Source organism: Jaculus jaculus, chromosome 1 (assembly GCF_020740685.1).
Source record: "Jaculus jaculus isolate mJacJac1 chromosome 1, mJacJac1.mat.Y.cur, whole genome shotgun sequence".
Lineage (NCBI taxonomy): Eukaryota > Metazoa > Chordata > Mammalia > Rodentia > Dipodidae > Jaculus > Jaculus jaculus.
Genome location: NC_059102.1, coordinates 305,703,508 through 305,730,798, shown reverse-complemented (window position 1 = coordinate 305,730,798; position 27,291 = coordinate 305,703,508). Strand labels below are relative to the sequence as shown.

At 40.1% G+C, this 27,291-nt stretch overlaps 1 protein-coding gene across 1 annotated transcript; it reads left to right on the top strand.

Moving 5' to 3' along the window:
• Positions 1–511: 511 nt before the first annotated feature.
• On the top strand, positions 512–27,047 carry Fmo2 (flavin containing dimethylaniline monoxygenase 2). Its single transcript, XM_004658794.2, has 8 exons — positions 512–646; positions 10,448–10,636; positions 16,301–16,463; positions 17,855–17,997; positions 21,026–21,225; positions 22,987–23,342; positions 25,480–25,552; positions 26,696–27,047. The coding sequence occupies exons 1-8, from the start codon at positions 515–517 to the stop codon at positions 27,045–27,047; spliced, it is 1,608 nt and encodes a 535-aa protein (XP_004658851.2). The 5' UTR covers positions 512–514.
• Positions 27,048–27,291: the final 244 nt, after the last annotated feature.

Below are 27,291 nucleotides of genomic sequence, written 5' to 3'. Positions count from 1 at the left end.
CCTCAGGTGGGTAATCAAGAGCTTTGATAGAAAGCTATTTTTTTGGCCGGGGGTGGGGAGGAGCCTCATAGGTCTCTCCAACCAACAAATCACTGTGGGTAGCAACCTCATTCTGGTCCTGTAAATTATAGAGCTTAAAAAGAAAAATTAAGGTTAGACTTTATCCTATTCTCTCCAGGGCCCTTCTTATCAGGTGCTCTCCCCATGCTCCTGTTGAGGATTCAATCTTTTAGTCTATCTTCAGGGATAAAGGTTTCTCTGGTAATGAGGTGCTTTTTAATGTCAAACCAGACCTTGCAAACAAGTCTGCAAGTCAAGTCCATAAGAGGTCAAGCTTCTGGAAAGGAAGAAAGAGACCAGGATTTGAATAATGAGATAGTTTATTCAATTAGTGCCACTTATTAAATTACTACTGATACAGTGTTTAAAACTACTTACCTGACCACACCATAGGATCCTCTTACTTTTTTCCCAGGTGAGCAGTACTGGCTTGTAGACTCCTTGACAGGAGACAATGGCAAAGAAAGTGGCAGTGATTGGAGCAGGGGTCAGTGGCCTGATCTCTCTGAAGTGCTGTGTGGATGAGGGGCTTGAGCCCACCTGCTTTGAAAGGACTGAAGATATCGGAGGGCTGTGGAGGTTCAAAGTAAGTGACATTGGTCTCACTTGTTGATAGATTATGCTGCTATTTCAAGATGACTCGTAGCTACTGATGGGCCTTATTGAGAGGTTTCTTCGGGAATTTTAGTTCGATTGTCTTTTTATTTATTAGTAAAGCTATACAGAAACTAAGTTCATAGGTTGGCATTTCTCCTCAGGTCAATAGTATGCCAATCCAAGTAGACAACCCAGGCATGTAAAAATAAAAATCTCTTTTGTACCGAGCAGTTGACATATTGTCCATATTTTTGTCCTTCTCTGATATACTAGAGGATATACTAATAGTAGAAAACATTTTATAAAATGTAATGGACAGTCCTTTCAAGGCATCCTTTATATTCCAATAATTGAGCCAAGTATTTCTTTAGCAAATATACCTGCATCACTTCTGACTTTATTTTCCTCTGACAAGTAAACATTTGTTTGCTGAGCATTACTGAGTATACTGAAAATAATTACTGTGAGATTCTATTAATTAAATTCATTCTATTCATCATACCCAAATTTCCATAATGCTAGCTGTCCTCTGGAATTTTATTAAAACTATACAAATACATGGAGAACTACAAAGATTTATAATTTTTCCTTGCTATGTTGAACAGGCTAGTAGCTTGCCCCTTCCCTGCTTTGAGATCTTGAGCAAGTTATTTTTATCTCTGTGTCTCAATGTACTCAGTTGTATTAGGAATAGTGACAAAAGCATAGAGTTTTCTTTTAGTATTGATTTGAAAATTAAAGGAAATAAAACACATAAAGAATTTAGAATGGGGACTGGCGAGATGGCTTAGCAACTAAGTGCTTGCCTGTGAAGCTTTAGGACCCTGATTTGAGGCTCAATTCCCTAGTACCCACAGTAGCCAGAGGCAAAAGGTTGCTCATGCATCTGGAGTTCATTTGCAGTGGCGCATCGAGACCCTGATGCGCCCATTCTCTCTCTCTCTCTCTATCTCTCTCCCTCCCTCTTTATCTCTCTGTCTGTCACTCTCAAATAAATAAATATTTATAAAAAGAATTTATAATAGTTCTTGACTCATAATAGAGTTTAACAAATTAGCTCCTAATAAGATCTATATATTTTATAGATAAGTAGAAAATGAAGAAGGTTAACTGAGAGCCAATGTTACATTCAAACCCAGGCCTACATGACTCAAAAACTATCTCCCTGCAGCGTGAAGCACACAATAAGCAAAGTTGCACAGGTAGCCACTGGGCGTTTGGAGGCTGGGAGACTAGAGTGTCAGGCAAAGGATAGCCTGATTGTAGTGCTGGGCACCGCCATGCTTGTCCAGGGAAACTCTGATCTTCACAACTCTATTGTCCAAAATGAGCTGTGATTTGTTCTCAGGTTCACACACAATCCTTCTGGGATCACTTAATACATACAGTCCTGAGGCGTTAAAAAACAAAAATTTAAATATGTATACCAAGGCCAACTTGGTGCTGGAAACTTCCAGCACATTCTCTAGCACCCCCTAGTGTCATTTTTGGAACACAAGCAGGGTAGGTAATGTTTCTTATATTTAACAGTTCTTCAGAAAAGGTGCACATCATTATTCTTCATAATGCCCTCGGGAAGTAGGCCTGATTCTCACTGACATATGGGTAGGAAACTAAGGTTTGAGATATATAACTTGCACCAAAAATAACAAAAATGAAAGTCTGTGTGATTCCTAACCCTCACACTTAATCTTACTGAAGTATTAGGAAAGGAAAAAATAATTTTTCTTCAGCCATTAACTTCCTCTGCCTCCTTTACTGTTCCAGATACCTTGTCTTCACCAGAAAATTAATACATAGCTCCTTTTCTGATTTTTTTTAATACATGGACTTTCTCTTTCCCAGTAACATATCTTCTGTTTCAATTAAAGCTTCATGTACTAGTCTGTAAATGCCTTCTTGTTCTGGTCTCTTTCCTCTAGAATCAATCTGAAATGCCATTTTGTCTCTAAAACTATAAGTCTACTAAGATCTGGTATTTAAAATTAATTTATTTTCTCAAAATATGTTTTTCAAGATCACTTCACTAGACAATGAAGAATGAATCACACACAATCACTTCCCTCAACAAATTTGTGACCTACTGGTCTACTGACACTATGAGTTGCATTGTACTTGGTGTAGATACACCAGCTCCCCTAGAATAAAGTGATTAATAAAATGCAAGCTAACGTTTATATAGTTACTGTCTTATATATTGTCCCCATAAAAACCTTCTACACGACTTACTACAAAGCCAAGAATAGCTATCTTTCCTATCACGATTAATTGATGTGTTAAGTCTTAGTTAGAATTGGCCATAATATTGAGAACAGATAAGTGAATTCACCATCATGCTTCCCCCCCATATGGAAGAGAATTTTTCACCCATTAATGATTCATATTGAGATTGGAAGCTTAGCAATGGGTGCATTCATGACTCCATGGTAGTTACTGATATCACCACTAGACCTGCATTGTCCTGAGCCCACCAGCATTGTGACATGGAGGACAGAGGTGGACAAAAGGAATGAGACAACAAAACAGAGGAAGGACCAACTTGAAAGAGGGTCCTCAGTAGGTGGGGGTATGAAAGAGAGGGGACAAAAAAGTAACTGGCCAGGAATACTGTCAAACTATAGTATGTTCATATATAAAAGTTATAAATAAAAAATAAAATTCATGGCTGGAGAGATGGCTTAGCAGTTAAGGCATATGCCTGCAAAGCCTAAGGACCCAGGTTCAATTCCCCAGGACCCATGTAAGGCAGATGCACAGGGGCACATGTGTCTGGAGTTTGTTTGCAGTGACTGGAGGCCCTGGCATGCCCATTCTCCTCCCTCCATCTCTCTCTCTCTCTCTCTCTCTCTCTCTCTCTCTCTCTCTCTCTCTCTCCTTGCAAATAAATAAATAAAAATAAATTTTAAAAATATTTAAAAAATAAAATAAAATACAGACATCTAGGTGCTACACATACCAAATCAGATTTTAAATTTTTTGAAGTTCCCCTGAATTCTAATACAACTGCTCCTCTGACAGATTTCGGGACCATAATTTTTCCCTCTAGCTATAGATCAAGGAAGAAAAAAAAAAACACATTTATTTCAAGTAATGGAACAGAAAGACATAGAGTGAAAAGATAGAATGATAAAATATTTTTTAAAGGCATCATACCCTTTTACTTCCAATTTTCTAGAGTAACTGTGCATGAGAATGAAGTATGACTGGTAGTGTCAAGATAATGATGCTTCATAATGAAAAAGATTAATTTTCAACTTTTTGTATTTCATACTTGTAATAAGTGAATCTGTTTCTACCTGATAGGTTTGTTCCCTTGAATAGCTTAAATATTAGCCCTTGTAATCTTCTTTAAACTTGGTTTAATTTTCATCACTCCTTTATGCTTATGGAGTCAAAGATAAACTTTGAATCAGCCCATGCTCAAAAGATCCTCATTTCAAAACCACTGTTCTCTGAACTAACTTTGCTTTGTTATACATGGCTCTGATAGCCTAAACAATGCAAATTAAGAAAAAATTAACACAAAATTATATCTTAAACAAGTAAACTATAACAAATTCTACTCATAAGAAAATGACTATTTTCGTTTTATATGAAGATCTCTTCAGGCCATAACTGTCTTTTAAGTAAACATGGTGGTTGTAGTTCTGTCTCCCTGTCTGTCTAGAGGACAGCAAGGACTCTCTTCTTCCTTGTATTCAATTTCCTGCCTTGAGGCCCATGCGCATTTTAAGTCAACATAAAATAAGCTCCAAGAAGATAAAAACTGGAATGTGGGCCTGGAGGGATGGCTTAGCAGTTAAGGCATTTGCCTGCAAAGCCAAAGGACCTTGGTTCGATTCCCCAGAACCCACATAAGCCAGGTACACAAGGAGGAGCATGTATCTGGAGTTCGTTTGCAGTGGCTGGAGGACCTGATGCGCCATTCTCTCTCTCCCTCTCTTTGCCTCTCCCTCTCGAATAAATAAAAATAAAGTTAAAAGAAAACTGGAATGTACTGTTCACATCCTATCCCTAACTCCCAATACAAGGCCAGGCAAGATGAGCATTTGATTAATCAATATTAATCAGCTTTGCTTTATAACTCTAGGAAAGTTGTGCCAGTTTTACCTAAATTTGTCCAAATACATAAACATAAAATATCTACTCACTTCAGCCAACTAAATAACACTTGTTTTTTTTTTTTTTTTTTGAGTATGGTTGGAGATGAAACACAGACAAGGCCTCATACATATGAGACAAGCATTCATTCTGCCACTCCCAGCCAGATATAACTTTTTTAAAAAGTGCCATCTTGGGAATGTGGCTCAGTGGGTAGAGTGCTTGCCTGGCATACACGAAGCCTTGAGTTCCACCTCAGGAACCAGGTGTAATGGGACACACCTGTAATCACACCACTTAGGAGGGTGAGTCAGGAGGATCAAGATTCAAAGTCATCCTCCACTACATAGCAAATCTGAGTCCTAGCTGAAAAAAACAAAAAACGTCTGTCTACCACTGAAACTCACAGTAATGACTATCACTTGCTCTTCAGAAAAAGAACTACACTGTCATTGCTACTCTCTGGTAGACTATACAAGTAAAACCCAAGGACAGTTTTGACCTGCCCCTAAAGTTAATAGAAGTCAGAATCATTTCTTATTCTCAAGTGCCCCTGACAATTAAGCCAATATAGAGTCCAGCTATCTTTAAACCCAATTTATTGAGCCTTGAAAATGTCTTAACATTTGGCTTTGTTTAACTCTAGTGGCCTATTACAATAGTGGGAGAGGAAAACATTTACTTTTCACATATTTTGAGCCAAGTTTGTAGTAAGCACTTTATCTCATCTCAGGAAAGCCTCATTGATGTTGGAGTTATTAACAAGTCTCTGGTTACAGAGAAAAATGGAGGAACTGGCTTATGTAATTTGTCTGTGTTTGCAAAGCCATTAAAAGTGGTGAAGTTAGGGATCAACCCAGTTGGCATGACTCTAGGAACTTCGTTTGCTCAGTGTGATCTTGAGGAGAAAAAAAGTGTTTCTTTGCTTAATGAAAGATTTCCCATTTTGAGACTCTGGTTGGAAAAGAAACTCTCAAGCGTTCAGTCTTGCCAAGAACATTCTGTTCAGTCTTGTTCCAACAACCACGAAAAAAAGAAAGCTTATATATCAGTATAACTGTAGTATCATGCAATTTGAAGCTAGTATTTAAAAATGAAAAACACCAGGGCTGGAGGGATGGCTTAGCAGTTAAGCTGTTTGTCTGCAAAGTCAAAGGACCCAGGTTCAATTCCCAAGGACCCACGTTAGCCAGATGCACAAGGGGGTGCATGCGTCTGGAGTTCATTTGCAGTGGCTGGAGGCCCTGGCATGCCCATGCTCGCTCACTCTCTCTCTCCTCCTCCTCCTCCTCCTCCTCCTCCTCCTCCTCCTCCTCCTCTCCCTTTCCCTCTTTCTCTGTCAAATAAATAACTAATATTTTTTAAAATAAAAACACTGTTACCTCTTCATCTAAAGCTCAGATAATCACATCCCCATGTATAAATCAGAAAGCCCACAAAAGTCTATTGAAAACTCCTTTGGGATTATATGCTTACTTTTATTCATTATATTTATTTTTGATGGACAGAGGAGAGAAACAGAGAGAATGGGCACGCCAGGGCCTCCTGCGTCTACAGATGAACTCCAGACACATGTGCCACTTTGTGCATCTGGTTTTACATGGGACATTGGGGAATCAAGCCCAGGCCTGCAGGTTTTGCAAGCAAGCACCTTTGACAACTGAGCCATCTCCCCTGCCCTCTATATTTACTTTTAGTTAACAGCACAGTAAATACTAACAACCCAAAAAAGCCTGTGTACTCTACTTTGACTCCCTTTTTCTTAACTGTAACAATGTCATTCATGTTTTTATTCTGGTTCATAAAACTCAAACACAATGCTCATGAAAGAAATCCTATCTCAAGCATGAATGAACAGAAAAATAAATAAATGGTTGGGTGTGGTAGCCCATGCCTTTAATCCCAGCACTTGAGAGGAAGAGATAGGAGGAGCACCATGAGTTCAAGGCCAATCTGAGACTACATAGTGAATTCCAGGTCAGCCTGAGCTAGAGCAAAACTCTACCTTGAAAAACCAAAAATAAATAAATAAATAGAAGAGAGAGAGGACATGAGAGAAAGGTATATTTGAAAATAAGCCTACTACCCAGGCATAGTGGCACACAGCTTTAATCCCAGCACTTGGAAGGCCACCCTGAGAATTTATAGTAAATTCACAGCCTGGGCTAGAATGAGACTCTACCTTAGAAAACTAATAATAATAATAATAATAATAATAATAATAATAATAATAGGCCTATTTTAGCAAGAATTCTGAATGTTTCTCTTAAAAGACATTATGAATGAAGCATCATGTTGATGTTGATAACTCTTGAAATTAGGACAGTGAGAGTCCAAATACATAGAGAGCATTTATCTTGGATAATAGACAATAAATCACATATATATAATTTTGCTTTTTTTAACTCATTGAGATCACATGCAACCTCATGTATAGAAAAATGTCAGAAAACTCATGTGTAATAACAAGTGTGCTGGGTCTGCTATTTGAAGCTGCCTAGGTAACCTTTGGTACTGCTGTGAGCTGTAATAGCTGTGCAAGGCTTTCATGTCCTTAGTAACAACAGACCACACTACCAACACCTCATATACCCCTCTCATAGAGGAGGGGACTGAAGCTCAGGTCCAGATGTCAGTGCTTACTGGTCCAGACTTCTCTCTTTAAAGAAAAAGGGTTTGCAGCTGCTGAAGGTCCTACCATGCCCATTCTCTCTCTCCCTCTCTCTCTGTCTCTCTCTCTCTCTCTCTCTCTCTCTCTCTCTCTCTCTCAAAATAAAATTCAAGAAAATTTAGAAAAATAGATGGATTCAAAGTCCCACCTCACTCTAAGAAACTAAGCTCCTTTTTCTAGTCTAGACTACCTCTTATTTTTTTGTTGTTGTTGTTATTATTTTGAAGTGCTTGCTGTGTTACAAGTGACCTTTCTGCCTCCCCACCCCTGCCCAGGGTGGCCCACACACCCACACATCCTCCTCATCCTCAGCTTCTGCCTACAAACCCTCTATATCTTTACACCCACCCTAATGCAGAATTAAAACCAAGCTACCATCCCATTTTTTGTCTTTTTGGCTTAAAGGTATGCATATTTGTATGTGTGTGGGCACATATGTGTGAGAGAGACTGTATGTGCAGTGTTTGCACATGAGCACTAGCCATCAATAACAAGTACCTTCCTCTATCACTCTCCACCTTGTTTTTCTTTTGAGACATGGGTCTCTCAATTAACCTGGAGCTCGCTATTCAGCTAGAATACCTAACCAACTTGACCCAGGGATCCTCTTGTTTCTGCCTCCTGAGTGCTGGGATAACACACCTAACATTTTCCACAGCTCTGGAAATCTGAATTCAGGCTCTCATGCTTACACAGCAAGCACTCTGCCCATGTAGCCATCTTCCCAGCCCCAGAGACTACCACTTCTCTGGACTGTGCCTTGGTTTCTGCACATGCAGAGGCATCTGTTGAGGAATTCTTGGAAACCATTATTTAAATGTTCTATAAAAGCCTCTTTGACATATATATGCTGATTTCACAGCCTCCATATCATCAAAATGTGACTATTCTCATGATTTAGCATTAAGCACATGATGCAAAACACTGCTTTAGAAGAATGAGAATCTCAGTCATAGCACAAGGGGTGTTGGTTTCACCCACATACACTGGATAACATTAAAAATAAAGTTTAAGCCAGGTATAGTAGTGCATGCCTTTAATCCCAGCACTCAGGAGGCAGAGATAGGAAGATGCTGTGAGTTTGAGGCCACCCTAAGACTCCATAGTGAATCTAGGTCAGCTTGAGCTAGAGCAAGACCCTACCTTGAAAAACCAAAATTCATAAATGAATAAATAAATTTAGGTCAAGTGTGGTGGCACACACCTTTAATCCCAGCAGTGGCAGAGGCAGAAGGATAGCCATGAGTTCAAGACAACCCTGAGACTACAGAGTGAATTCCAAGTCAGCCTAGGGTAGAGCAAGACCCTACCTTGAAAAACCAAGAAAAATAAATAAATAAAGTAAAATTTAAGATTTAATTGGTACAACTCATCTTAATCACCTGAAGAAGCTTGATTAGAAAATAAATAACACAAAGTAAAGATGGAAAGATTCAAATCAAGGTGTGGAAACTCCCTACTCCCAAAAGCACTTATATGACCTTAAATTTTCTATTATGTTTTTTGCTCAATGTCCCAGAATTTATGAGTTCTTAAGAAGTAGAGTGCAGCAGTCAGATTCAGGTTTGCTGAGATGAACTTCCAGACCAGGTACAGTTATGGAGGAAGAAATTTTTATTGAAGCTCAGAAATCCAGGCGAAGTTCTATAATGGCAGAAGAAGATGGCCCGCCTTCACAGGACCAAGCCGAGAAAGAGAGAAGAAACACAAGCCAAAAGCCATACCACACTTTAGTCCATAACAAATTTATTTATTTGGGGGATTTTTTTGTAAATATTTTATTTTATTTATTTATTTGAGACATAAAAAGACAGTGGTACACCAGGCCATCCAGCCACTGCAAATAAACTCCAGATGCATGTGCCACCTTCTGCATCTGGCTTACATGGGCCCTGGGGAATCAAACCTGGGTCCTTTGGCTCTGCAGGCAAGTGTTTCAACTACTAAGCCATCTCTCCAGCCCTTGTTTTTGTATTTTTTTTAATATTTTATAGAATAAATTTAACCTTGCTCAAACTCTCTAGGCCTGGGCAGCAGAACACAGCCAGCCCTTATGCCAGTAGCCCAGTTCCAACAAAATCCTCTGCAGTCTTTCCTTCCCCTTAGAAAGTTCATAAGCCAATCCTTAAAGTTCAGTACTTTCTCAAACTCTCATCAGAATAGTCCATAAAACTTGGCACACCACTCCAGGAGGCATCTTCAGTTGCAAGCACCAAGTCCATGCTCATTCCTCCAAAACAAAAGTTCCAAAAGACCAACACCCACATGGTCAGGTTCATCTCACCCCATACCTGGTACCAACTTCTGTTGCAGACAGCTTCAGGTTTGCTGAGATGAACTTCCAGACAAGGCACAATTATGGAGGAAGGGATTTATTGAAGCTTATGGATCCAGGGGAAGTTCCATAATGGCAGAAGAAGCTGGCCTGCTCTCACAGGTCCAAGCAGAGAGAGAGAAGCACAAGCCTAAAAGCCAAAAGCCACACAGCACAGCACATTTCAAGAACTCCAGCTAGGCAAACTTTTCATATCTTTAGATTGAAATCCCAAACCCATCACCATACCTTAAGACCAGCCCAGTGACATCACCTCCAGCCAGGTCTGCAGATACAAACTACAAACTAATGAAACACTAAATATACTGGAGACTATCTATTCAAACTACCACATAGAGGATCTACGAAGCCTCCCTGAGGGTGGGAAATTTGGGAAGGCAACTGGTTCATAAACAACTGATATTAAACAGGTAAAAGTCTGAGATGCTAAGTGTTCTTGCAATGTGCTAAAAGAATTGCCTCCACCCACGCCAATGGCACTTTGAGTGAGCAACTTAAGCAGGTAACAAACAGATTCCATTACACAGCATGATGGACCTATGTGGCACCCATCACTCAGGCATTCCAGCCATGTCCCAGCTAGAAAGAAAATCACACCACTGGGGAGTCAGAGGCAGGAAGATGGAATCCAAGGAATTGTTGAAATGCATGAAAAACACTAATAGTTTCACTTGCTCCTTTAGGAAAATGTGGAAGACGGTAGAGCAAGTATCTACCAATCTGTCATCACCAACACCAGCAAAGAAATGTCCTGCTTCAGTGATTTCCCAATGCCTGAAGATTTCCCAAACTTCCTGCACAATTCTAAACTCCTGGAATACTTCAGGATTTTCGCCAAAAAGTTTGATCTTCTAAAGTATATTCAGTTTCAGGTACTGTATTTTCATGGAAAATTGATTTCTCTATATAAGTTCAGTTGATATTTAAATAGGAAAGGTATCCTGGTGTTGAAACAAATTTTAAAAAGTTATCCCACTTTTATGCATTTATTGAAAGGAAAGAATATAATATTGAGCCCCCCAAAAAGTGTCATTCCTCCAGTTATGACAGATGGTGTACATGAACAGAAGGGAAAAACATCTGTTAAAACTGGAAGTTGGGGTGATGATAATATTGACGGTGAAGGCACACTGGAACTTCAATTGCATTGATCCTAGCCTCTTATCTCTTGAAAGGACAACAAATGCAACAAAATCAAAGTATTCCTTTTCAACATCATTCTAGAATGTATTTCTTAGATATGTGCTAAATAATTTTCTACTTCATTTCAGAAGCCTGTGGTAACTATTTTTGCCAACTGTTTTCTGGTTGTAATCTCTAGCAACATAAAAATAATCAGATCATTTTGAAGTATACTTAGAATTATCTTTTCCTGTGCTTTCTCAAAAAATAATAAGAAGAAACAATATTCTGGGCTGGAGAAATGGCTTAGCAGTTAACATGTTTACCTCCAAAGCCTAAGGACCAATGTTCAACTCTGCAGATCCCACATAAGCCATATACACAAAAGATGAGGCAAACATAAGGTCTCACATGCCCATTAAGTGGTGCAAGCTTCTGGAGTTCAATTTCAGTGGCTAAGGTCCTGGCACACCAATTCTCTTTATATATCAGTTTATCTGTCTTTAAAATAAACAAATAGGGCTGAAGAGATGGCTTAGCAGTTAAGGAATTTGCCTGCAAAGCCAGAGGATCCTGGTTTGATTCTCTAGGACCCACTTAAGCCAGATGCACAAGGGGGTGCATGCACCTGGAGTTAGTTTGCAGTGACTGGAGGCCCTGGCATACCCATTCTCTCTCTCTCCCTCTTTCTTTCCTTCTTTCTCTCTCTCTCTCTCTCTCTCTCTCTCTCTCTCTCTCTCTCTCTCTCTCCCTCTGCTTCTTTCTCGGTCTCAAATAAATAAATAAACAAAATATATATTTAAAATAAATAACTAAAGTTGAAAAAGGAAGCAATGTTCTTATTAAATATGTTGTAATGTGTCAATGACCCTCACTGTGAAAACAATGACTACACAGAAATTTGAAATTACATTCCTGAATAAGTAACTATTAGTAAGGCTTTTTTTTTTTCTTGGTGAAGCAAAGTTTTATTGGGTAGAAAGAAAGGAAAAGAGGAAATCTGGTGTACCAGGTCTGCATCTCAGAGTTCAGGATCTGAAGATGCAGCCAGTAAGGCTTATTTTTAACATACTTCATTTTCTTAGTACTTCTAGCTTTGCATGTATCAGGTTTATATTGTGTTAATTTAAGCTGATTTTGAAGGAAGTCTGTATTTGCAAATAATATTTTTACAATTTTCAGTTTTGCCTAATGTGATTTTCCCCAATTTGTGGTGGGCCCATCCTGTGAATAATAGGTTCTTTATTTTAGAGCCTTTGGTAGGTGTTCATAGATTTAGCTATCAACCTACCTAACATATATAATGCCCTCTTATTAATTGTGACTTATTTTTCCTATTCTTGTAAATATTATGCTAAAGTTGCAAAGGAGTTATTTCTCTTGTTCACTGTGCTGCTGCTGCTGTTTTCTGGATGGTGGAGGGAATTGGGAAAACTCTTTTTCATTTCTGAGTTGATACATCACAGATGTAAGGGCTCAACTCAGTAAGAGACAAACTGTAAAGGGCCTTGTTGCTTAAGTGACAATGTAGTCTACTTCACTGCTTATACGTCAATATGTATAAATTGTAGATTGGGACTGATTAAGCATATGGAGAGTTCTGAGATCCTAAATGTCTGACAAGCTGTGGATAACGGTAAAGAGATGGTCCTCAAACCACATTTTGAATAGCAAGGATTTACATAACCTTGGCTAATATATCACTCTGATCTATACATCTAAAATCTTTACTCTCCACTGAAAATTGTATACTTGCAAGTCCTTTTGCAAGCTTTACACATTTAGCACATATGCATTTATAAATTAAGAGACCTTTAAAATTCCCTAATTTAGTATGTTGAAAAGCATCTGAAAACTTCAAAGCCATATTGTGTTTAATCACCTTTCAGAAACTGTGACATACTTTTCAAGTAAGTAAACTTGAAAAGAATAAAGGGTGTTTATGGATCACAGTCTCAGAATTCCAAGTTCATGGTCATGTGGCCTCACTGACTTTGGGCCTGTGTCAAGGCAGTACAGTGTGGAGGAGAGTGCACGGTAGAACAAATCTGATCGGGTCATGACAGCTGGCGAGCAGGAGTGGGGTCAGTTTTAAAATGCCCCTCAAGGGCACACGCCCCATGACCTAACCTCCTCCACTAAACCCCATCTCTTAAAAGTTCCATCTCCCAAAAGTGCCATGGGGGACACTTTTCCAAACCATAGCACATATATAGAAGACTTCAATACTTTCAAATAGGAGTGGCATGTCATGTCCTCTAGAAATGTAGCAAGCTTTATTTCCACTTGATATCACTTCAATACAACAGAGGTGAAACATTTATGAACACTTTGTAAGATACCTCTAGACTGCATTTTTTATATTTTTTTATTAGTTTCGATTCAGCAAATTCAGGCAGTTTGGTACCATTATTAAGCTCATCTGTGACCTACCCCCTCCCCAATGGCCCCTCCTTGTTGATGTAAATGGGTCGTGCATTGTGGAGTTAGCCCACATTTATTAGTATGATAAATGTCTCTGCAGATCATGACCCAACATGTGACTCTGACATACTTTCTGCTCCCTCTTTCGCAAAATTTCCCTGAGCTATGTTGGATTCATTTTTGGTCTGCTTCAGTGATGAGGTATTGGAGGCCTCTGGAGCTCTGGCTCTCTGATTTGATAGGAGTTGATTTTTCTTTGTGTTGGTCTCCTGACCCCTTGTGCTGGTATCTGGTTTATCAGGAAAACAGCACCTTTGCTTGTTTTGCCAATTTTCCTTAGTTTCAGTCAGGGCCTTTTTGAGGTATGATGGGGTGGCTCACTCCTTAGGATCTGCATCTATCTGAAAAAGAGAAGCAGAATCTCCAATGGAGAGGAAGTTAGCACCAGGACAAATGAGATAACCCTTACTTTTTTAATACAGAGTTTAATAGGTGTAGGCCCTCTTGTACCCCAGAATTGATGGTAGCTTGATATTGGAGAGCGGGCTTATGTTTGGATATGGTTCTGACTTGTTTCCCAGCTCCAGCTATGGGTCCCGCACCACTGAGGGGATCAGCTAGCCAAATCAAGAGCAGTTGGTTCCCCACCATGGCTGTGTGCCACTATTGCACTTGTGTGGGCATCACAACAGGTTATTTGTTGCTAAGTAGGTTAGACCATGAGTTGCTTGGAAAGATATTGGTCATTTCCCCCAGTCGCCCATGTAGCACCTTCTGGCACTAGACATGCTGACTGTCTGGGGACTGACTCTCTCCTGGCTTCCAGCCATGCTGTTCCATTTTACCTGTCAGCTGCATATGGTGTCTTCAGCAATAGGGTCTTACCACTCATCTTTGATGGGCCATCACGTGTTCTGACAGAAATCTGTCATTCTTTTGGGAAACCTTGTAGGTTTCTTTGATCAAAAGCTCATTGTGGATGATAGCCTCATGCTGGTACTGGGAGTTACAGGTCAGTGCCCACTAAGAAAATAAGGAAAAAGATAACTAATATACAAGAGTTAGGGAGGAGAGAAAGAGAGGGGGTGGGGAGAGGGAGGAAGAGAAGATGTAGAAGATTTAGGTTAGTGTTGCAGTCCGGTTCGCATTGCTGTTAGAAATCACCCAACCAAGAGTAGCTTCTGGGAAAAAGAGGTTTATTTTGGCTTGCAGGCTCAAGGGGAAGCTTCACGATGGCAGGGGAAAACGATGGCATGAGCAGAAGGTGGACATCACCCCCTGGCCAACATAAGCTGGACCACAGCAACAGGAGGGTGTGCCAAACACTGGCATGGGGAAACTGGCTATAAAGCCCTTAAGCCCGCCCCCAACAATATACTCCCTCCAGGAGGCATTAATTCCCAAATATCCATTAGCTGGGGAGCTAGCATTCAGAACACCTAAGTTTATGGGGGACACCTGAATCAAACCACCACAGTTAGACTTCATCCTACCCTCTCCAGTGTCTTGTGGTTTAGCTGTTTCCTGTAAGGGCCTGGTGAAGGTTCAGCCATTTGGTCTGCCTTTTAGGAAGTAGAATTTTATGGTACCATTGCCATTTGGGTCTAGATTAGTGTTTCCCACCCCTTCGATGCCCTCCTCTCCCTCCCCCTCCATCCTAGTGTCTAGTCCATGAGATGCTTGCTGGGTATGTAAGGTATCTTGGGTAGATTAAGGTTAGGTGCTGTAGGTGACTGAGACTATGTGGCGATTTTTTTTTTTTTTTTTTTCTGTGATTGGGTAAGTTCACTGAGAATGATCTGTTCTAGGCTCAACCATTTTTCCTCAAATTTATTTGTATCATTTTTTCTTACTGCTGTATAGAATTCCATTGTGTAGATATACCACATCTTCGTGATTCATTCTTCTAGTGATGGTCATCTGGATTGATTCCAGCTCTTAGCTATTACGAATTGAGCTGCTACAAAGATGGTTGAGCAAATCTCTCTGGCCTGTAGTTTTAAGGTTTTAGGGTAAATGCCCAGTAAGGGAATAACTGGGTCTGTTGGTATCTCTATAGTCAGCCTTTTCAGGAGTCTCCATATTGCTTTCCAAAGTGGTTGTACCATCCTACATTCCCACCAACAGTGGATGAGTGTTTCTACTTCTCCACATCCTCCCCAGCATTTATTTTCATTTGATTTTTTGATGTTTGCTGTCCTTATTGGGGTAAGATGGAATCTCATAGTTATTTTAATTTGTATTTCTCTGATGATTAGGGATGATGAACATTTTCTTAAGTGTGTATTTGCCATTTGTGTTTGTTCCTCTGTGAACTGCCTGTTCAGCTCTTTGCCCCATTTTGTGAGTGGGGTGTTTGACTTCTTACTGTTTAGATTTTTGAGTTCTTTGTAGATTCTAGAGATTAGGCCTCTATCAGTTGGACAACCCACAAATATTTTCTCCCATTCTGTGGGTAATCTATTGGCTTTGCTTATTGTATGCTAGACTGCATTTTAAAGAATTAGCCAATATGTTATTTCATCCAGATGAGGTCATGAGCTATATGGAAACTAGCAGCAATCATTCAGCTAAGGGCTAATACACCAGGCAGTCTATAAAGTGCTTTGTGTGAAATGGTTTCTCTGATACAGTCCACAGAGGTGGACAGAGAAAAGTGTCTTGACAAATGCTCTCTGTGGAATCACTTGAGTGACTGGTAGATATTTTGTATCCTTCCATCTCTTTTCTCCCTGGAGTCCTTATTCACTACTTAGATCCCTTAACACACTGGTTCCCGCAGCTGAGTCAGCCCTTTTGCACAAAGCAGCTTGTCCTAAGTGCTGCCCACCCAAAAATAAGACGGGCACATTTGGCAGACTTTGCCCTCAGTGCCTATAAATGAACTCAAAAGAAAACTAAATGTGTTACGCATTACACCCTCCCCATCCCTACTTCGCTAGCCCTGAGCAATGCTAGAGTAATTAATGATGACTTTGTGTTTGTTCAAGACAACAGTCCTTAGTGTGAAAAGACGCCCAGATTTCTCATCCTCTGGCCAGTGGGAGGTTTGTACTCAGAACAACGGCAAGGAGCAGTGCGCTGTCTTTGACGCGGTGATGGTTTGCAGTGGCCATCACATCCAGCCCCATATCCCATTGACATCATTTCCAGGTGAGGCGGGTGTCTGGGTGTTCGAGTAGGTTTCCCGGAACCTCACATTCAGTTTGGGTCATCATCAGGCAGGGGAAAAATAGTAAGATTGGAGTAGAGTTGGAAAAAATGTAAAGCTCTGAACATCATAATCATTTATTTTGGTCTCTTTGAGTCTTGAGAGATAACTCTTCTAATTTCTTCCAGTGCCACTAATTTTTTCATATAAATTCAGAGAGTTCTCACAAAAGGCAGTTCTTTGTTAGTGGTCTTTTGAGCTATGTGCCTTCTTGGTGTCTTTCTATCCTGCTAAGCCCATGTAAATTTGTTACAACTTTGGATACTTTTCCATCAGGTAGGGGGTACTAGAAAGAGGGATGGAGGGGGGCTTCAAAAATATAGCCAGTTGTCCTGTTGCCCCCGGCCCTTCCCTCCTGGTGCACTTCCTTCCCAGGGATGTCAGGAGAGCACCTGACAGTGAGGAGGCATAGTTCAGGCCTCCCAGGATAATCACCCTTGGGGCCTCTACAGCCCTGAGGCCTGGAGCACTTCCCTCAGAGATTCCAATGCCCAGTTAGAAAACAGCAGTTTATTCAGGTGATTTTGATACGCATTCACGACAGAGCCCTACTATTCTAAAGCCATGTACCCCAAACAGAATGACCTAGATGATCTTCAAAAACGCAAGTTGTTGGTTCACATCCCAGGATTTCTGGTTCTGATTCTGTTTGCCTGGCACAAGGCTTTGGGTTTGCTGGTGCTGCTAGCCAAGGGACCTCATTTCAAGAACAAATGATCAAACGGTTCTATAAGAGAACTCCACCCCAAAGACAGAGAAATATTCTAATAAGGTCATGAATTCCTGGGAAGTGTGAAAGTGGCTAACCAGGAAGGACACAAAGAGGAGTAGAGTGATTAATCATCAGAAGGTTACTGACTTAATGTGTGACTTCTCTGTGCCTGCCTGGTTTTAATGTATTTTCATTTACTTTTGTGAAATGATAACTATCATTCTCATTGTTGTACAATTGTGATAATAGCATGCAAAATATTCATAATGATATATACTATGTGAAATTACAGTGTCATTAGACAACCAAAAATAGAATAACAAGCAGCCACAAGTTGGCCTCAGACCTTGGTCTATGCATCAAAGCCATTTGTTTACCAATGATAAATACATATCTTGTAGCCTCTGTATTTAGCTTCTCATGTGCACAATACCCAATATTTCTTCTGTGATTTTTTTGTACTTGAATTTGACTGTTGACAATTATAACTTCTGTAAGAAAAGATAAGAAAAAGCAAATGACTGATGTCCAAAAAGGAATGACAGACAATGTAGCTTTCTCAAAATTAATTTGATATATTGCTAACTTGGAAGTTCACAGCCCTCCCTTCTTCCCTTAAAGGTATTGAGAGATTCAAAGGCCAGTATTTCCATAGCCGCCAATATAAGCACCCAGTTGGATTTGAGGGAAAACGCATCCTGGTGATTGGAATAGGAAACTCAGCCTCAGATATTGCCTCTGAACTGAGTAAGAAAGCTGCTCAGGTGGGATGCTCTACTTATCCTGCACTTTGGGGTGGGGGCCACAATTGGAGCACCCAATTGTACAATCAAAGCTCCATGACCCATGGGAAGCTTCCCACTGTCATATCATAGAAAATCTACAAGTCAAAGAGAGAGTTTAACTCTCAGCTCTGCTACTAACCAGCCACATATACTAGAATGAACCATTTCACTTCTCTGGGTTGTGGCTCCCATTTAATAAATAGGAACTGTCAACTAGATATTTCTTTGTTTGTTTCTTTTCTTTTGTATTTTTGTTTTGTTTTGTTTATTTGTTTTCAAGACAGCATCTCACTCTCACCCAGGCTGACTTGGAACTCACTCTGTATTCTCAGGCTGGCTTTGAACTCACAAAGATCCTCCTACTTCTGCCTCCCAAAAGCTGGGAATAAAGGTGTGTGCCACCACACCCAGCACAACTATTTCTGATACAAAGGGTATAGTTTTTAATAAGAAGCTGACCCATTTATATTTCCAGGAACTCCTTTTAGAAATTCAGTGTTTATGTGAATAAAATTTGAAGTAAAATAATCCTCATGTACCCAAGTATCATGAGAAGAAGACTAGATAGTAAGACTCATAACCAAGACCGCAGATATTTAGCTGCTCTCTTAAGCCATCTTTATACCTGCTCAGAGGTGGCACTAGCTGAACTAAAAGACTCAAATGGTGCAAGATGGAGATCATGTTAACCAAGATGGTCAGGCGTGTCAGAAAATAAGTCCCTTCTAGGGCAGACCAAGGCAAAGAGTCCTTTCCCATAGCAGTCCCTCTCAATAGGCTTCCTGCCATGCTGGGTTTCATGGTACATCCCCATAATCCCAGCACTTGGAAGGCTGAGGTAGTAGGATCACAAGCCTGAGGCTAACCTGGACTACACAGTGAGAATTTGCCTCAAAAAAATAGTGAATAAATATCAAACTTTCCTCCCTAAATGTTATACTCTGAGAGCTTGTGATGTCTAGTAGCAAATGTGAAAAACAAACTTGGTACTTTCCCTGTAGGTGAATGAGGGGTTATAGTGGAACATTTCAGGTTCACTCATCAGTATTGCTTAGAGCCAAGCCTGAGAACATAACAAGTCACAGCACCAAATATATATATATATTTCTTTGAAAAGTAAGTCAGTTTTCACTTTTCAAAACTTTAAGCCCTACATTTTACTATGACCTCCATTTTACTATTTATTTTACTATTTATTTACTATTACCTCTATTTTAAATAAGGAGAAAAGGAGGCAGAGGGGGTTGCCAATAACTCACCAAAGCACACAAACACAGTAAGTATTGAGGCTAGGAACGTGAAGTCCATGATCGTAACCTTTTAAGTGTGTTGGATCCCTTGTAAGTGAATCTTATTTATAAAGGACAGCCTTAAACAACAAAACTAATAAAATGATATGTAAAAACATGAGAAGTTGAATTAGGCATTTGGACAACTGATGGAATAAGTAGAAAAAAAATAAACTTTAAAAGAGATTTAAATGTTTATTGTGAAAACCAGGTAAATCTTACCCAAGATTAAAAAAAAAAAAAATCTGAAAAGAAACTCAGATGTGCGCTTGTAGAGAAATAGAGGAGCTATGGCACAAGCACAGAGGCTTTTAACTGTGGTCACAAGCATGGGGGAAGATAATTTAGCCCCCAGAGATATACAGATCCATACCTGTGTGTCCATTCCACAGTGGTCACATGGATGCAAGGACATGCATGTGTTTGTGGCCATTCCATATGGTCACATGTCCCAAGGACATGCATGTGTATGTGGCCAATCAGATTGTGATGATTCACTAGCACTGTCAAAGAAAGGTGCTAGAGCCAGTCATGGTGGTGCATGCCTTTAATCCCAGTACTCGGGAGGCAGAGGTAGGAGCTCGAGGCCACCCTGAGACTAGTCAGCCAGCCTGGACTAGAGTGAGACTGTACCTCAAAAAACCCAAAAACAAAAGAAAAAACAAAAAGGTGCCAGCCTTGGGTGGGCAAGGTGAGGAGAGGTGGGAAGAAACTCTCAAGGAGCAGTCAACCTCAACTCCAAACACGGGAAATACTGGTGGATTGATGCTGCAATTTTCTCATGTCTCCATGAAGATCTCAGGATTTTGTTGCACTTGTCTCAGTGCAAAAGCCACTGGGTACCCCTTCATGACAGTTACCAAAGAACTATAAAAAGGAGAACTTCACTTTGAGGACAATTTTTTAAATATATTTTTTTAAATATTTTTTGTTCATTTTTTATTTATTTATTTGAGAGCAACAGACACAGAAAGAAAGACAGATAGAGGGAGAGAGAGAGAATGGGCGCGCCAGGGCTTCCAGCCTCTGCAAACGAACTCCAGACGCGTGCGCCCCCTTGTGCATCTGGCTAACGTGGGACCTGGGGAACCGAGCCTCGAACTGGGGTCCTTAGGCTTCACAGGCAAGCACTTAACCACTAAGCTATCTCTCCAGCCCAATTTTTTAAATATATTTTATTTATTTGAGAGAGGCAGGCAGAGAGAGAATGGGGTGCTAGGGCCTCCAGCCACTGCAAACGAACCCCAGATGCATACGCCCCCTTGTGCATCTGGCTTACTTGGGGCTTGGAGAATTGAGCCAGGATCCTTTGGCTTTGTAGGCAAATGCCTTAACCACTAAGCCATCTCTCCAGCCTGAGGACAATTGTTTTTTAAGTGGAAACTCAGCCAATTGCCACTGAACACATTACATATCTTCTGTACAAAAGAGTCCCCCAAAGGGATCAAAGCCCTGGTGTTTGTTTGTTTGTTGTTTAGCTAAATAGATATGTTGTTTACCCATCTAATCACTCTCTAGATATGGATGTCTATGATCATAGATGAGTACTATTCTCATTTGTGGTTTGAGAAGTTTCTCAATGCAGATGGTGGTACTACTGATGACACTCAAAACTCTTCCAAGTGCTATAAATAAGTGATTCTGGGGTATTTAGTGCAAAATGAGATGACTTTATCAGCCTCTCTGAGGTCCTTACTACATTCCCTTTTGTTTTCCAGGTATTTGTCAGCACCAGACAAGGGTCTTGGGTCATGAGCCGCATTTCCAAAGATGGCTATCCTTGGGACATGGTGTTCCACACTAGGTTTAGCTCCATGCTCCGAAATGTCCTGCCACGCATGGTTGTCAAATGGATGATGGAACAACAGATAAGCCAATGGTTCAACCATGAGAATTACGGTCTTGAGCCTCAAAACAAGTAAAGTTATTTCTCTTTTCTATGGTACACTCATTGGTCAGCAAGGGTTGTCAGAAGTGCCTCTCTTTTCATTTCTAATGTGGTACTATAACATGAAAGTATATATATATATATATATATATATATATATATATATATATTATTGCCTGGAGAGATGGCTTGGCAGTTAAGGTGTTTGCCTATGAAGCCAAAGGACCCAGGTTTGATTCTCTAGGACCTACGTAAGCCAGGCACACAAGGTGATGCATGTGTCTGGAGTTTGTTTACAGTGGCTGAAGGCCCTGGTGTACCCATTCTCTTCTCTCTCTGTCTCTCTCCCTCTCTATATAGATAGATAAATAGATAGATAGATAGATATACACATATATATACATATATACATATATATATATGTATATATATATATATATCCCTCTTTCTATCTCTCTTTCAAATAAATAAAATAAAATACATAATTTTAAGTATATATATTATATAAGCCCTGGAATTTAAATTCCACATTCATACCACATGTAAAAATACTTAGGAAAATATTGCATAATACTTATAAGCTATTCCAGATAGAAAATTTGGATTGGTGGAAGAACTTTCTAACATGCACCCACCCCCAAGATAACCAACATGGCAGCTTGAGGAGAGTATGCCCTGCACAGAGCAGTGTGAGAAGCTCATAACTCTCCATCTTTCCAGTTATGCTTTTTATAATTCTATACACAATGAAGGCTGTTCCCATGGACAGCTTTTGAGAACTCATTCCATTCTCTTTGCCAAAAAACAAATATTTGTTTAACCCAAAGTTACACACCATTGATATTGTAAGCATTAATAAACATTATGGTGGCTTATTTTTCTTTAGTTGATAACAATCTCCTTCTCTTAAATTCAGAATCTTATAACAGAAGCCATGTTATTGCTGTATTCTGAGATGCAATGCATTTGAAAAATGAACCATGTATTGTAGAGGGATAATAGGGCTGGAGAGATGGCTTAGCAGTTAAGGTGCTTGCCTGTGAATCCAAAGGACCCAGGTTGGATTCCCCAGTACCATGAAGGCAAATGCAAAAGGTGGCATGTGTGTCTGGGGTTTGTTTGCAGTGACTAGAGGCCCTAGCATATCCATTCTCATTCTCTCTCTCTCTCACTGCTTCTTTCTCTTTTTGTCAAATAAATATATATTTTAAAAAAAGACAGTACCTCACAAATCAAGAACTGTAGCAATAAAAGCAGTGTTTGCTCCAACAGTCATGCTATCATAAATAGGCTTTCCATGGATCAACATATATCAACAAATATAATTTTATGCATTAATTTTCACATTGATCCCATAGTAGATCACATTGCTAATTTAAAGTGCATGCCCTTCCTTACCTATGATCAGACAGACATGAAATGAAACAGCATGGTTATAAAAGCTAGATTACATAAGAAGCAGTGAGAGTACTGGTGAGGTAATAATGACCAGCAAACTCCGAGGTTAGCCATAGGTGCTGGCATTTTATCTAAGCCCTTGGGGATGCTTCCATCTTTGATACACCTTTTTCTTAATATCATCTGCATGTTTTCCTTTGTTTATTGAGGAAAGTTACTAGCAACACTAGAATAATTTCAGATAGCAAGGGTTGGGGCATGCCATCTAGCTGAAATAGAATTTTGTGTATATTTGGGAGACTCCTTTGTTTCCAGAGCCACTCCTACAAGTACCACAAGGATTCAAGATTTCTCAGTCTAAGATCCTCTGTTTTCTCTTTCTGTGGGTTGCAGATACCTTATGAAGGAACCTGTACTAAATGATGATCTTCCAAGCCGGATACTTTATGGAGCCATCAAGGTGAAAACAAGAGTGAAAGAGCTCACAGAGACTGCTGTCATTTTTGAGGACGGAACAGTGGAGGAGAACATTGATGTCATTATCTTTGCCACGGGATATACTTTCTCTTTTCCTTTCCTTGAAGATTCACTTGTTAAAGTGGAAAATAACATGGTCTTGCTTTATAAATTCATGTTCCCGCCTCAACTGGAAAAGCCAACCCTTGTGTGTATTGGTCTCATCCAGCCTCTAGGTTCCATTTTCCCAACTGTTGAACTTCAGGCACGCTGGGTGACAAGGGTTTTCAAAGGTGAGTGGGCCACCTAATCTCATAAAGGCATGAAAATCATCGAAAGGTTTCCTCTGCAGCATTCTGCCCTCCTCAGAAAGATTACTTCCCTGCTTCTAAGGTTCAGTTCTGTATGACAAACATTCATGCATCACCTAGACCTGATAAGTATATGCCTGGACCTGATAAGTTAGAAGGAAATTTAAACAAGTCGTTTTTAACATTCCCTGGTTGATGCTGTGATGGAGGAGCAACATGCATGCTATTAGCAGGGGAAGGTTGTGGGAAGGCATGTGGTTAAGGAAAACTTCCTGGACACCTGAGCTTCTCAGGTGCAGAAAAGGAATATCCTGAGCAATAGTGCAGAGGCAGGATGCATGTGGAGAGCTACACTACATGACACTGCTAGAGATGATGCATGAGGTGGAGAGGAAAGGAAAGATTAATTGTAGAGAAGAAGCAGGCAGGACACAAAAAAAAACTCTGTATGCTAAGCTAAGGACCTGGATTATAATGTAAGCGTATTGTCAGGTATAGTGCTTTGTGGCAGGAAGGAGGGAGATAGATTCTCATGGTAGCCCAACTGGTTTCCTACTCCTAATATCATCTCATCTCTACTTTAAAAGGATTAAAGATTGTAATGCCCATGCAGAGAGAGACAGGAGCATGGCCAAGAGTTCAAGACCAGCCTGGGATACATAGAAAGTTCCAGCCTATAGCCAGAGATATACAGTATAATGAAAAAAAAAAAAAAAGGAAGAGAGAGAGAGAGAGAGAGAAGAGAAGAAAGGAAAAGAAAAGAAAAAGAGAATGGAAAGAAGAAGAAAAGAGAAAAAAATGTAAATCAGTTCTCCCCTAATTTGGATGTACATAAGAATCACATGACAGAAATTTAGGAACTAATGATTAAGTCTGACCTGAGGAACTAGAAACTGTGTTTCAGGAAACTCTTAAGCCACAGGCACCAAAGAGAAGGCATGCTCAAAGATGGGCACTGTCCGATGTGCATTTAAGGTGATGATTGCAGCAGTAGAGTGGATACAGACTTGAAAGGCAATAATAGCCCAAAGACCACCGAGAAGACTGTTACGCTTGTCTGTGCTAAAATATGTTGCAGCCTGGACCAGAGCAGGGAGGCAAGGCAGAAACGAGAACAAACATGAGAGAAATAGTTAAGGATAAAACTAGCAGGACTTTAATGGTTGGTTCAATGTAGGAAAAGAGAATAATGAAGGTCTCTAGCATTGGAGACTGAGTATATGGCCATGCTGAAAGTAAAGGTAGGAAGGTCTCTGCTAGCAACAACCTAGCTTTGGACTACTTGAATCTAAGATGTTGCATGAGTGGAATTTGACCATTTTCTACCTTTGAAGCTCATGGGACACTTAAGCACAGGAAATGGTACCCAACACACAACAGCTTGTGTACTGGTCTAATTGCTCTGCATCCACTGCCCTTCCTTACATAGGACCACTCTCGTCTCCCACCGGGTTTATTTCAACAGCATCTTTACCTGTTCTCCCTGACTATGGGTTCATCTCCCTTGAGCAAATCTTCCCAAATTCAGTAGCAAAACTGATCTCTCCAGAAGGCAAATCCAATCTTGTCACCTCCTGCAAAATATTCTTCAAGTTCTTGTCACTCTCCAGATAGAACTCAACCCACTGGGCAGAGCTTCCAGGCTTCTAAAGCATGCTTGCTTCTCTCTTTTTTAAAAAATATTTTCTTTTTATTTATTTGACAGAGAAAGAGGAAGAAAGAGAGAGAGAATGGGCATAGCAGGGCATCCAGCCACTGCAAACAAACTCCAGACACATGCACCCCCTTGTGCATCTGGCTAACATGGGTCCTGGGGAATCAAACCTAAGTCCCTTAGCTTTGCAGACAAATGCCTTAACCACTAAGCCATTGCTCCAGCCCCTGGCTTCTCTTCTTTGTCCCCTCTCCCTCTTCTGTGTCACTGACTTTGCTCTGTGGTCTGCATCAGGTACATATAACATGATGGCAATCTTGCCCTTGGAGTTGAAAATCACAGTAGCCCTTCCTAGTATAACATGATTAAATGGCCAGAGATTAATTTTAGAAAACAATTATTAAAGTAATTATATTGAATCAAACTCACTATTTAAGCCAAACTTTTTTTTTTTTTTTTTTGTAGGCTTATGTGGCTTGCCCTCAGAGAAGACTATGATGGAGGACATTATCAAAAGGAATAAAAAAAGAATTGACCTGTAAGCATGTTTTCTAAACAAATTGGTTACATATAGCAGTGTTTTGCAAAGTACAGTGATCTCAATACCTGTAGGAAAGTCCTAGCTGTTACTAAGGCAATTCTGGGCTACAAGCCAGCTCTGTGTATGAGACTGGGAATTTGCATTTTGATACCCTTCTTAGAGATACTTGTACATTCCATATTAAGAACAATGAAATTGTGTTATTCAAAGTTGTACCAAGTCAGAACATTTTTCCTCAGGTTAATTTCATTTGTATTTTATAAGATACTCTGTGAGATTTCACAAGTTCTCTGACCACAAACATTCAAGGGAATGTGATTAGGCAGTAGTGGTGACAATAGCCCAAGGATTCCTGGAAATCTAACTGCATGTTCCCTTCAAAATAAATCAGGAAGGAGTTCCTATGTTAACATTCAAGGATTTGTCCTTGAATTTTTGTTGCGCTGAAACAGGATTCAACAGTGATCAAGTACCCTTGGAAAGTTGACCAGGAGGCCTTATATCTGGTATAAGGAGTTAGCTCATGTTCAAATTCCAATTCAACTAACATTTAGTGAGCATCTAGAGCATGCCAACCAGACTGCAGGGGACTTTAGTAATTTAACAGAGTGAATACTAAGCATTCCTTCTGCAGCAGACACTAGCTATGTCATCTCAGGAATCTCTGCAGCAATCCTGAGTTGTATATTTGGAGATTTACAGCGGCTTTTAAAATACTAAACTAAGCCGGGCATGGTGGCGCACGCCTTTAATCCCAGCACTCGGGAGGCAGAGGTAGGAGGATTGCTGTGAGTTCGAGGCCACCCTGAGATTACAGAGTGAATTCCAGGTCAGCCTGGGATACAATGAGACCCTACCTTGGAAAATCAAAAAAAAAAAAAAAAAAAAAAAACTAAACTATAACCACAGTTATCCATATTGTTACAACCCTAGAGTTTCTACGAACTCCTATCTATTCATTTTGTAGCTTTCTCTGATTTTGAGATATGGACCTTCTGGTAGGACAAAAGCTGAGATTCATTCAAAACTCTTTTATTCCTTCACCCACTCATTCCTCTATTTTCTTAACAGGTATGAGTATACCATATTCTTATATAGTTTGAGCATTTTGTGAATCTGTCTTTCTCTTTCTTTATGAAGGTTTAGAGAAAGCCAGAGCCAGATATTGCAGACCAATTACATCGACTACCTGGATGAGCTTGCCTTAGAAATAGGTGTGAAGCCAGACTTCGTTTCTCTCTTTTTGAAAGATCCTAAACTGGTTCTGAAACTCTACTTTGGACCCTGCAACTCCTATCAGTACCGCCTAGTTGGACCTGGGCAATGGGAAGGAGCCAGGAATGCCATCCTCACCCAGAAGCAAAGGATCCTGAAGCCCTTAAAGACTCGGGCTCTGAAGAAATCATCCAGTGTCTCAGCTTCTCTCCTGCTTAAAGCCCTGGGCCTTCTTGCTGTTGTTGTAGCCTTCTTTTTCCATCTTCAGTGGCTCTAAACTTTCAGCACAGCATGGCCTTTATTATTTTGTCTGTCAGTATCTCTCTTTTTTTCTAAGGCTAAAGAGAAGAAAATCATTGCATCTAGATAAGACATTTTGGAGTTAAAAGGAACAAGTAGGGCTAAGTGCAGGGAAATTAGAAAAACTAGGACTATATATAAAACCAAAATTATGTCATGAAATTTCTTTCTTCCCTGTCTACAAGTTCACCAGACTTTAAACAGTACTATAAAATAACCCT

Excerpts from the sequence above, each read along its gene's own strand:
- Fmo2 (XM_004658794.2), top strand. The coding sequence starts at position 515 with ATGGCAAAGAAAGTGGCAGTGATTGGAGCAGGGGTCAGTGGCCTGATC. Across the intron at positions 647-10,447 it reads GAGGGCTGTGGAGGTTCAAA|GAAAATGTGGAAGACGGTAG; the intron begins GTAAGTGACATT and ends TTGCTCCTTTAG. Across the intron at positions 21,226-22,986 it reads GGTCTTGAGCCTCAAAACAA|ATACCTTATGAAGGAACCTG; the intron begins GTAAAGTTATTT and ends TGTGGGTTGCAG.